Consider the following 12913-nt stretch of genomic DNA (forward strand, 5'->3'; position numbering starts at 1 on the left):
CAGGAAAGTGCCCGGAAGGTAATGAAGCAGTATGTATATTTAAGGATCCCTTAATCGATACAAACAACAGTTTGGCAGTTTAAAGAACGAAAACGGTCTCATCCTTTTCTGTTCACTGCTAATGTTCACACAGAACAAAAATGAATTACAAATTTCAAGTAAACAATTTAAATTTTCTGACACAAAACCAGTCACATATAACAGCTGAATATATCAAGCAACAGAGAAGCTATTTTATCAAAAGCAAACGTGAGGCTTTCCTTTATTTTCATTTTTCCAAATTTACCCTTTGTTTAGAAGAAAATTCAAACAAAAAGTTTTGAACACATATCCCTGCACGTAAGCCAAGAAACAACATCCACATTTAGACACTTGGGTGTATGAACAGGTCTGCATTGTGTATTTTAAGTGATGTAAGACAAATTGCTGGCCCCCATTTTTACTTACTGTAATGCATTGTTGCAAAAATGATTTATGTAAAATAGCCATAGCTATTCCCAGAAGTAAGAGGTACCTGATCAAGCATCCAAGTCTAGGAACCAAAGGCTGTTTAAGACTTTGGCACGTGATAGAAATTTAGTACCTAATTTGTCAGAGGAATTTGTTCATAGTAATTTTTCAAATATGAACTAATCAAACAATGCACTCCTAAATCTGCAGACAAAGCATCGTATTTCAGATGAACCAAAGTACAATGAAACTAGTGACTTTGGTCGAATTTACTGCTACTAAGAACTAGATGTGTAAAATATAAAGTTCACTCCTATTACCCAGAGAAAACTTAACAATTAAGAGAGCAAGAATCAGAATATTTACTTTAGTTGCAAAAACAAAAGTAGTAAATGACTAAAGTGGCCTCCAGGCAAAGCGCTGAGCTGAAAATGTGTCTTACTCTACTGCTAACAGATCAACACAAGAAAGGATTCCAGTGTGCAACGGCACAATTCCTGCTGCCTACCAATACCAGTGTAGCCAACATCTACTTCTGAAAAACTGGCAGCAAAAAAATGAATGCCCAAGAGAGTAGGTACAATGCCCATACAAATCCCAAGAAGTTTTCTGGGACAGGACTGACATGCCACACCTAAAAAAACCCCTGCAAATAGGAACTATCTATTTGGGTGAAAAGCATGCTAGAGAAATGAGATCTTCCTAGACTACTGGATTTAAGAGGTTACACTTAGTTTGGTTTTGTCTTTTGACTAAACAATGCCTGTAATACTTTTCAAACTACGACTATGTTCAGTTATTTTCTTGCAGAACAGCTGTTTGCCCCACTGATTTCAGTAAGTACAACAGCATGACTATTTCAGCAGCAAGAGACTGGGTTTTTTGGAAATAAATTTGAGTGAAGTCTAAAATTTGCTTAATGTATGAATATCCACATTGGTTTGCCAATTTTGTCCTTATAGGAGTCCTATACACGAAAGATTTAAACAAATGTTTAAAACCGATTCTCCCTTTTTGTCCACGAAACTGTGGACGGCTGTTTCAGAAAGTATTTGTGAGTAGCTCTGCTGTGCTAACTAGGAGACTGTGAAAGGCATCACAAATTGGATCACGAACCCAAAACAATCTGGATACAGCTTTTCATCCTGGAATACTCTCTTTCTTGTCACTCCTACCTAGGCAATGAGCATTTATTGATTATGCTGCTTCAGAAGTGAGACTGTTTCCAGCAGTGCTACAGACTACCATGTTACACAAATGCCAAGTTACAGTTAATAAAAGCTCTGTTTTTTATTTTTAATTCCAGGTGACTTTTCAAACTATAACAGAAACACAACAAAATACACAAGCATAGAACACAGAAAAATCTAGCAGCATTGTTTTAACTCTGTGACATGAAGATGATTAAGCAGTAAATTTTTTAGTTCCTCAACACTAGATGCTTTTAAGATTCAGAAGGACAGGGTGCTGGGTTATCTTGTCTAGACTGTGCTCTTGCCAAGAAAGGTTGGACCAGATGATCCTTGTGGTCCCTTCCAACCTGGTGTTATATGATTCTGTAAGAATATGTATGAGGAACACCTTTGAAGAAATGGCAAATCTTGACTCAAATTTCACAGCAGCAGAAAAAATAGTGTATTTAGAAAGAATTGTAGTGAGCAACAAACACCTGTGTTTCAAGTTCTGTGTTGACAGAAAATGATATCCTAGACAATCTACACAATGAAGGAATACCATTCAGATTTTCTTTTTTTTTTGAACAACAAACTATTTGTTGGTGATACTGGAAGACCCAAAAGGTGTTTTTGCACAAGTCTTAAAAACACACACACTCATTTGTGCCAGAACTACAACTTGCATTACATACATGATGTTTATTTTGGAAAGGCAATACTTCAAACATTAAAAAACTCAGACATCTCCTTGTACAGGCAGTTATAGCTTCTCTCATTCCTTTGTTAGAGTATGAAACAAATACGAGTAAAATTTGCCTTGGTCAGAACACAGTAACTATGAAACTGTTAAAAGCTCCCATTCCCAACACAGCTGATCAGTACAGCTCTAAGAGGCAGCAGACATGGTATTTGTGAAGCTCTGGAAAGCAAGGATAGTAAACATGACCTCCTCATTGCAGGTACAAACTCAAAGGGAAAAGTTTCACGGATTCACCAACAACATATATTTGCATTAAAACCATGATAAAAGGCATTCACAAATGTTCAAACCAGAAGAAAAAAGCAATAAAATTTATTCTGATCCACAGGCCACAAAATTTCATCTTAAGACCCCTTAAAGAAAATACTATTTTTAAAAAATCCATAACTTTCATCTGAGGTAGAGTAAATCTTTCAGATAAATGCCCAAAGATCAGGAGAGAGATAAAAAAAGTCGCTTTGGCTATCCCTCCCATTCATATATTAACAGAATTTTAAACCTGTCTGTAAAATTGGATTAAAATGTTACTTTGTCTTTTTGCAATATAGTTCAAGGCTTGTCCACACCCACAATGAAGGTATGATTTTCAAATTTAAAATTTACTGAAACAATGTAGAAATTGTATAGACTTTCAGTTTGCAAAGCTTTAATTTTAGCTTAACACACATCATAATGAAAAGGCTGAAAAGACTGAGTGACTACCTAAACTGTACTTTGGATTAGCTCAACTAATCCTATTTTAAACTGGAATCCAGATAAATTGCAGGAATGATGTTATGAATGACAAAGCCAAGAAAAGACATTTTCTTGGGCGAAGAGTGGATGAAAAAGCAAAAATGAAGGTCAAGAAATACAAGGAAGTAAAATAAAGAAAGATGAAGCAAAATTCACTAAGCTATATGGAATAAGAAGGATGTGAGATGTGGAATAATGATGCTAAAAGGCAACACTAGAAAAGATTTGCTACAATCTAGTAAGAGAAATACAGGATGAACTAAATAGAGAATGTTTATTGAGATCACATTTACTAGCGTATTAAAATGTTTATAACTAAAAACGGCACAGAGTTAAATAGTGAACACTACTTTCTCTCAGGTGGAGTGAAGACATGGTGGCAACTGCATTAATAGTTTCTATATCAGTCAGCTGTTGACAAATAGACTTTGGCTTATGAAGAGACACCTTTCTAAATTATGAACCTTTTCAAACATTGGCATTCACCTAGTTATTTAGCATAATATATCCTAGGAAGTAAGTCACCAGGAAGCTGAACAGAAAAAATGTACAACTAAAAATACATATGAAATATCTCAAGTTCAAAGACACTTTCTCCCATATCTGCCTGGTTGAACACTCAAAACTTGGCTTGTAAGAGAAATATAATTACAACACCATTCTTTCCACAAACGTCTTTCTAGAACCATTGTAAGAACCTTAATCTGGATACAATAGCAAATAGATTGTTATTTAATTCAAATATTTTCTTTCCCTGGAAAATATGTCCCAAGTAATTTGAGAGTATGTAAGAAATACATGACTTTAGAAAACAAAAAAATACACAAAAACATTGCAGAAAAGTTATAAACCTGATCTTAAAATAAATGCCTTGTTCATGTGGCACAGCTACTAGTCATGCCAATCAGACAAGAGTCATTAAAACCTTTACATACTACTAAAATATTCCGTTTAACTAACCACATACAACAGCGAATACAAAAAAGTACTTCAGAACATTTTAGAAAGAATACATGCACTGAGTATGGTTCTGAGAGCTCTAAAAAATATTGATTTTCTGCACAAATAATTGTGTGAATTCAAAACTTATCCTTCTGAGAACAGACCTGAGTTCCATCAGAAAATTTTTAGTATTTCCTATCAAGAACATAAACGTTCCAATCCAAAATCTTTAGATTAAACTCACGACAAGGATGTAATAACTGTATGTCTAACTCTAGATATCCATTATTTAAAATGGAATTTTTGCCTATTTTGTATCTCAAAAAAGGACAAGGGAAATGTTTGTATTTCCAGAATAAAGAGAAAATATTTAACAAGGAGGCTAATATTTTACAAATAAGTAATACGCATCCTGAATTAATAAGTCTTTAAGAGTTGATACAAATGAGTTAGTAGATAAAGAACAGACATAGCACAATAAATTCATTACACAGATATCACCTCTGTACACATGCACATAACCACAGGTATACATTCATAAAGACAATTTCTAGGTAATTTCTTATCAGATCAACTACATAAGAAAACATTTTAATCTCAAATTAATGATATACCTGGAACCGCATTCATACATCATCCTGCATACGGCTGAAATGCTCTGCCCTACTGCTTCATTTCTCTATTTTCAGACATGATATGTCTATGAACATAACTACACAGGAAATTTAAATGCTTGAAATAGTAAACATTAAAAGTGAAAGGAGCCCTGACCAGTTAGCAACATCGATTTCACAATGTGAAATGATCTACTTAAGTCTGAAACCAAAGAACTGAAACTTATGGCACCAAAGAAAGCAATCTTATTTAAAAAGTATGAAATCTGTAGATGAGACAATCCACCAGATATTACAAACTATCCTGAATTATTTGCTGTCCATATGACTAATTTGAAAATGCCAGCCAATTGTTTACCAGTTCCTTTCCTCTTTCTGCATACTATGGACCCTAGAGACAATGAAGCCTGAATTCGCTCTCTTGAAGACAGAACCTTTAAGTAAGCTTATGGTCACACAGCCTCAAGTGTGGAGGCTCCCCAGAGCTGTATTTATAGTGTAAAAGAAGCAGATGGCACTCTGTAACTGTGTTCTTATTGCATCATGTCAAAACATGCCTTTGAAAAACACCTTTCAGTTCCAATTAAAAATATTAAAATCTTAGGGCTTGTATACAAAGTATTTCCCACCACTTCAGCTATACTCATTTAGTTCACAGTATCACAGTATCACAGTATGTTTGGGATTGGAAGGGACCTCAAAAGATCATCTAGTCCAATCCCCCTGCTGGAGCAGGAACGCCTAGGTGAGATCGCACAGGAACATGTCCAGGTGGGTTTTGAATGTCTCCAGAGAAGGAGACTCCACAACTTCCCTGGGCAGCCTGTTCCAGTGTCTGTTACCCTCACTGAGAAGAAGTTTTTCTCAAATTTAAGTGGAACCTCTTGTGTTCCAGCTTGATCCCACTACCCCTTGTCCTATCATTGTTTGCCAACTAGAAGAGCCTGGCACCATCCCCATGGCACTCACCCTTTATATATAGTTACAGTAGTATCAGTTCTTATACAGACACACTTAAACCAATTTAAATCACATCTACAACAGTTTTACTGGATAAAATACCAGGTTAAACTAATATAGCTGAAGTACAGCTTAAGATCATTTATTTAAGTGTTCCAACATTAGGTACTTGCACTGCAGAAAATAAATAATTTCAGGTACACTATAGCAAGGTTTCCAATAACAAGAAGCCTGCAGATGCATTTCACTTTGTTCCTTAAAATTACCATATAAGCAAGCATATAAACTGACTATCAAATGTCCATGTTTCATTTCTAACCACAGAAGTAGCTAATCTAAAAGAACAGGAGTGTAAAAGATATAATGCAATTAATATTAAAAAAAAATCTTACCTTTATTAGATTTTGATGACTTGTTCTTGTTAGGTTTAAAACAAGAGCCCCTTGATTTATCTTCTCTATCCTTAATAAATTTCTGCACATCATCCAAAGAAAGCTTTTGAAGTACAACTACAGGCTTAGCTCCTTTATTTAGATCTTCAACTAGACCAATCTTCTCTACTTTGTCCTTCTGTTCACCTCTAAATTCAGTTTTCCTTGACTCCTGAGTAATATTTCCATCTTTATCACGCTTGATTTTTGGAATGACAAAATGTTTCAATGCACCAGATCTTGCCCCCAACAAATAACTTGGAAACTCTGCTTTATTGTCAGCATGTGCTTTATTACTATCTACTTTACTCTTATTACCATCTGTCCTTCGTTCATCTTTGCTGTTGGGCGACTTAAAACCAGGTTTATCAGGTCGTGATTTACTAGAATCCCCTTTACATTCCTGTTTAATACGAGGGCTGTCAGGTCTTGATTTCTGATCCCCAGAAGAAAACCTTTCCCTTGATTCACCAGACTCATGCCTATGTTTCCTTTCAAATTTCTCAGGTTTTGAAGCATCAGATTTAATACCATGCTTAGACTCATGTTCATTTTTGTTTGAGGATCTCAAATATTCAGGTCTTCTGACCTTGGATGGATCTGCTCTGTATCTCTCTGACTCCCCCCTATCCTCACATCTTTGTTTAAGGCTATCATGGTCACGCCTCGGTGTATCAGAAACTGAACGCCCATCGGGCCTTTGTTTTGTTGGATCAGCTCTACTTTCAGGTTTTACTCTTGAAGGATCGGATTTCACATCTAGTTTATTCCTAGATATTTCAATTTTCTTATCTGACAATGGTTTACTGGAGTCCCTCCTATTATCATGCCTATGTTTTGGTGTTTCAGGCCTGCCTTCACTCTTCTGTTTGGGTGTTTCAGGCCTGCCTTCACTCCTCTGTTTTGGTGTTTCGGGCCTGCCTTCACTCCTCTGTTTCGGTGTTTCGGGCCTGCCTTCACTCCTCTGTTTCGGTGTTTCTGGCCTCTGCCTTATTTCCTGTTTGCCATTATTTTGTTTTCCGTCATTTTGTTTCATCTCCATCTGCCTGCTCTCGTTTTGTTTTGATTCTGTTTGTCTGTTCTCATTTTGTTTCACTTCCATTTGTCTGCTTTCAAGTTTAGCTTCTAACTGTTTGTTCTCATTGTGTTTACTTTCCAATCGTCTGCTCTCATTTTGCTGAAATTCCATTTGTCTGTTTTCATTTTGCGGGATATCCATCTTTTGACCCTCGAAGTCTGACTTTCTCCTAAAAATCTCAGGATGGTTTTCAGGTTTAAATTTAAGAACTCCAACAGCGTCTTCTTGGGGAACACACACAAACCCGTCATTATACTGCTTAATTTCTTCAGGTTTTTTGATGGTGTCCAAATCCTGAGTTACCATTGCCTGAGAGTCCGCTCTTCCTGCTTGCTGCAGATCTATACTAACCATCAACGCTCGTCTTGCCCCATTTCCTGCAGAACCTGTCTCCTGAGAAGCTGCTCTATTCCCTCCAGTAGCACCTCCAGCCTCCTGTGGTTTGTTTTCTTGTTTTCGCTTCTTCAGAGGCTTATCTACAAGTTAAAAAAGAAAAATCACAAATTATATACATAGACTGGCAAATGACCAAGCAAGCATGTCCACACCCCACCAAATAATCCTCCCCAGCATATATGCACAACACATAAACCCCACTGAATTTAAAATCAAGAATAAAACTTCTCTAGCTAATACTTTTTCATCTATTCAGACTATCATTCATTGTCAGTCTACAACAGGTGCCAATTAATCATTAAAAAAACTTCACCCTCAAAACATATGAAATCGAAATCCCTGTGTAATTCCCAAGAGAGCCATCTAATACAGCAGCTGCAATACACAACAACCGAATCCACCTTCAAGAAAAAATAATTTGAAAATCCAAACTAATCAATTATGCTTGAAGCAAAAGTCTGCAAACACGATCTTAATGTACACCTCCACAACTACTTCTTGAGGAATACTACTATAAAAAGATTCTCTTCTGCAGATTCAGCCTGCTTCATTATGCATGAACTAAGCAAGGATCTGCAATGCCTAAGACAGAGGTTCTCCCTCTTTGTTCAGTCCATCAGTTGAACGTCAGACATATTTTAGAGTGGGAACACACAAACAATAAACAAAAATTATTAAAATAACTCCAACACTTCATGCTTCTATTGAAGCAAAGCAGTATACCAAAAGTTGGAGTCTACACCATAACACATGTATTAGTGGGTGGCCACTACACACTTAATAGCTTGAGTATTTTCCCTTTGCAACCCTAACGTTTTTCATGGATGAAATAAAATTTTCAGTGATAATCTTATGTACTGTCAAGAGCCTGATCCTCTAATAAGCATTTCAGTTTATACTAAAAAATTATTAAGAGCAGAAAAAACAAAAATAAAGTAAGTGTCCCTTCCCCCCGCCCCGTAATTTGGTAGAATTCATAGAAATGAGAAGCACACAGAAGTATCCAAAAGCGTATGTTCTTTTCATTTAAACTACAACCTATTTATGTTACTAACATGGTATTCTAAGATAAAATTAATTTCTGCCACGAAAACCAAACACCCTACCTGCACAAAGGTCAATGACCTTCTCTGTAATCAGGGAATATGACTAAGTCTAGGGAATGACTAAATATAGGTTGGAAATTCTGTTCTGGATCTATTGTCAAAACATCTAGACCATAAATGAAATATAAGAAACATAACTTATTTTGTGCCTACATTTGTAGTGCCTTATCACCAGATGCAATGAGACAGGTCTATTTTTGGGAGCAGGAGAATGAATGGTATGGAGGATGCAATCAAGGAAAAGGGAAATAAACTCCAAGGAAAAAAAAGAAACAAAAACCAAAACAAATGCCATCCTCTCAAGCTGTAAACCAGAATTATAACATCTGACTTCTAATTTCTATATTGATAGAGGATTCTTATTTAGAAGAATGGAAACTTTTAAGGACCATCTCCAAAATTAACATCAGAATACAGTAACAAGTAGTAACATGGTCAGTTCCAGCAATGTGAAGAGGCTTTTTCCCCCACCACTTTCATTCTTGAATCTATTTGTACAGCTCTAATTTCCTAAAACTCCGAAATTATGTGCAACATTTAAGATAGATGCAATAAACTCCATGCAGACACTGGTCAACTGCAAATAAGGAACTTTCCAAAGTTCAATAAAAACCTGTAGGAATGCCTGCCAGCTTTATGATAGATCTGTGAAGCAAAAGAAATTTCCCATATCAAAGGCACAGCTTTTTGGCCTGAAGATTTTTTTTTTCCTCTGAGAACTGACATAAATTAATTTCCCTACACTACTGATTTAAATGAATATTTGTTTTTTTAAACCTTCATGTAATGACAAAAAAAAAAAAATTTCTCCCTATGACTAAAAGGCCTTCGACCTCCTTGAGTTTCATGGGAGGTCTTAGGAATGGTCATGAACTAGAAGCTTTCAGACTAATAGGTTTCAAATTGGAATAAAAAGATCTATTTCTGTTTATATATATACATATATACACATACAGCCACACACATCGTTACCTTGCTTCACTACTGTAACTCTTAGAAACACAAATCGAGAAACTTGTGTTAGGAAAAAGACAGCTTTTTCATCTGAACACAGTCACACTGAAAAAAGTCCTTTAAAGCTCTGATGGTGGATTTAGCAGTAGCCTTTCAGACATTACTGTTATCTGCCCCATTCCTTTAGCTAATGTTATCACCTGTAGCAGAAGGGAATACACATTTGTATTTCCACAAGTGCATTTCATCATCCAATGGCATAACCTTACGGCACTAATGAAGATGGCCTGCATTAACCTAGGAGGCTGAACAAGTCAGTTAAGCGCCAAGCAAATGTTTCCCTGTGCTACCCCTACTATAGAAGCAAGGTAGATGGCCAGGAGCTATGACACTTTAAACAGCTGTAGCTGGATGAACCAAAACTCACCTTTCAGAGCCCTCATGCGGAAGGCTCCAAGATTAAACAACCAAAACCATTCAAGTAGGACCAATTTTCTCGCTTGAACTTCTGTAACTGACCAGGCTCAAAATGCTGCTGCTCTTCATCATCCCAAACGTCAAATTGTAAGTTGAGAATATGTAAGTAGATGCTCACATCACAACTTGGCATACATATTCCCTCTAAATACAGAGCTCTTCTGATGTACCTTCTTCATTTCTCTTGACAACTGAATATTGATGTTTTAGTAAGTTATTATAACCACAACCTATTGACATCTTATCTGAGAAGAAAGAGACACCTTCAAAGTTTTCTCTTCCTATATGGCAAGGTGATTGCAGAGTTACAGTTTACTTCTAGATGTCTTCATTTTCCAGTCCATCTTGATGGTGATCCTCAGAACTAGACTTGATCATTACTGTTTTGCCTCTATGAGATTTCTGAATCTAGGATAAAAAAGGCTGGCCCAAGTATATGAAAATATCAGGTTGTACTAGGGCACAAAAGGTAAGAAGAGTACCTACTATCACTGTGTTCATCGAGCATAATGAAAAAACTCCATCAAATGAGCAAAAAACGCTTTAAGTTGCCATGAAAGCTGCGGAAGTCTGAAAGATGAAATACACCATTCAGCTTCAAGGGCTTTATAAAATCTTGAACTCATTTTGAACTATATGAGAACAAGAATCAGAGAGCCAAGGAGAGAGTAATTAACCTCTGAAAACAGATGTCTTCATGTCTTCTCTTTTACAAACAAACATATGTTAAATTTGCGTACATCTACTTTAAGGCACGAGTCCCAAGACTTTCTAGGGTTTTGATGAACAGATGAAGTCTGGAACTTTTACAATATCCATTCAAATATACTTCGCTTCCTTCAAGGCATCAGTATTCAAGCTTCATCCACTTCATTCCATAGACAGTAGAATTTCTTTTTATTTTCAGGATCTAGGACTTAGCCAAAATATCAGACCAATGTTTCTCTTTCAAATCCTGCAGACCTAGATTCATAGCTTGCCACAATTCTGAACATGTAGGCTCACAAGCTCTTGAGACCAACAAAGTGTGATCAAGATCTTTTTGCTTTGTAACTGTTTTCATAATAAAAGGAATATATAGTAAGCCAGAGAAGAGTTTTCTAACTATATTAGAGATCAGGTATCCAAGTTCTTTGTTTTCAGATTTTCTTTTCATGGATGTCTTTCACTCCTGCCCCCTGCCCAGGAATGTAGATACATCCAAAATATTTTTACATTTTGTTCAACTCTTCAAAAAAGTTTATGACAGTTTAGAGCACAGTCTGATGCCAGTTATTCTCTTATTTACACATCCTTTTGGCTTGGTAAATTCACATGGATGTCATATTTACATTGCAACATGCTCACCAGAAGGCAGTACCTTGGTAGTCAAAGCAAGATCATAAGCTACCTTACTCTAAAAAACATTAGGAGGTATTCTGTCAAATTAAATGGGTCACTGTGGTGCAACAAACAAAACTTTACAGGAACTACAAGTTTGAAATGTAAAAAAAAATAGATTAGCTGAATTTCCAAATGGTTCTCTCTCACTTGTCGTCTTATGAACAGCATTCCTAGAGACAGGTTGTGGCATTCATCTTTGGAAATATCCGTATGTTAAAATGACAAGCAGTTTCAGATTTAGAAATTAATTAATTACTGTGGAATATTTGTGCAAAAAAACACTGCATTGGAATAACCACAGATACTGTGAGTCAACTGTGATTTGAAGAATATCCATCCTGCAATTGGATATGCCTGGAAGCTGAGCAAGTGTTAGGGACAGCAGCTGGATTAAGAGAGTTGTATTAAAGAAGTATCTCCATTCTTCCATTTAACCTGCAATCTCTCCAAAGCAGCAATGAGAACACCATTAGTGTTGAAGTCTCTGATGTTACAGTTTTCTTGCAAACCTGATAATTGCCTTAAATCTCAGATTAAACTCGTTCAACAAGTGTAATAGGATGATAGCCTAAAAATTTCTAGAACTGCTTGTCCTAGCAAACTCAAACAGGGCTTTATATAAATGTATGTGAAAAGGCAACAAGCCTAAATAATAACCACATCCCTGGTTGCTAGGCTCCATTTTAGCAGAATGGCAAGACTCCACTTTATTAACACTGGTAGACTCTAAATTCCAGAGATTTCTGAATTATCTTGAATGATATCGAAGACACAACAGAAATTATCACCTCCCCATTTAAACTTTGTAAGGGACTCAACTGAAGACTTAATATCCAAGATGGTTAAATGTGAATGTACTCCTCTTCAGACCCACAAAGAAGCCTGATCCTCTAATGCTGAATTTGGGACAAACTATTTTGATGATTCAAGTACAAACTTTATTTTTTTAAAGCATAACAATTAAAAGTCTTGTATCTTGAAGCCCTGCACTTTTCTGAAGTGACTGGGATATGCCTCCACTCATTTGAACTATTGAAATCAGCAACAAATAAATTTAACCCAAATATACCATTCCTAAGCAGGTATTACTTATTGCCAAACCTTCCATTTTTAACATCAGAGAGAAGTCAGGAGAGACCCAATTACAAGCTTATCTCATTTAAGCTAATGGCCAAGGTTAGGAATTTTCAGCAGATAACTAAATAACAAAATTTATGTTTACTTACAACTGTTTTATTTTCTTAGTTATTTTTCACAGATCAAAGCACCATGTCCCCCACCTAACAGTATTTTGTAGACCACAAAAATCTAAAGCAATTAATCTAATCTGGGTACAAAGGGGGTTTAATATTACTTTAATGGTACTGATGGATGACCTACCAATGGAGTGAGGGCACATATCCATTCTTATCTTTCTGCTACTCCATGAACTTTCAGCATTACTGACCATGA

At 36.1% G+C, this 12913-nt stretch overlaps 1 protein-coding gene across 8 annotated transcripts in view; it reads right to left on the bottom strand.

Annotated features, from left to right (window-relative positions):
• NIPBL (NIPBL cohesin loading factor) overlaps positions 1-12913 on the bottom strand; it is a 153935-nt gene that overhangs the window by 47503 nt on the left and 93519 nt on the right. For 6 of the 8 annotated variants that reach the window (XM_080362076.1, XM_080362077.1, XM_080362078.1 and 3 more), the window contains one exon: positions 6029-7621. The exons of 1 other annotated variant lie outside the window; for it this stretch is intronic. In XM_080362076.1, coding sequence (XP_080218202.1) covers positions 6029-7621 — 1593 coding nt within the window. Of the gene's footprint in view, positions 1-6028; positions 7622-10028; positions 10287-12913 lie in introns of those variants that run through there. One more of the 8 variants, XM_080362082.1, reaches the window with a different exon arrangement.

Source organism: Nesoenas mayeri (assembly GCF_963082525.1).
Source record: "Nesoenas mayeri genome assembly, chromosome: Z".
NCBI lineage: Eukaryota > Metazoa > Chordata > Aves > Columbiformes > Columbidae > Nesoenas > Nesoenas mayeri.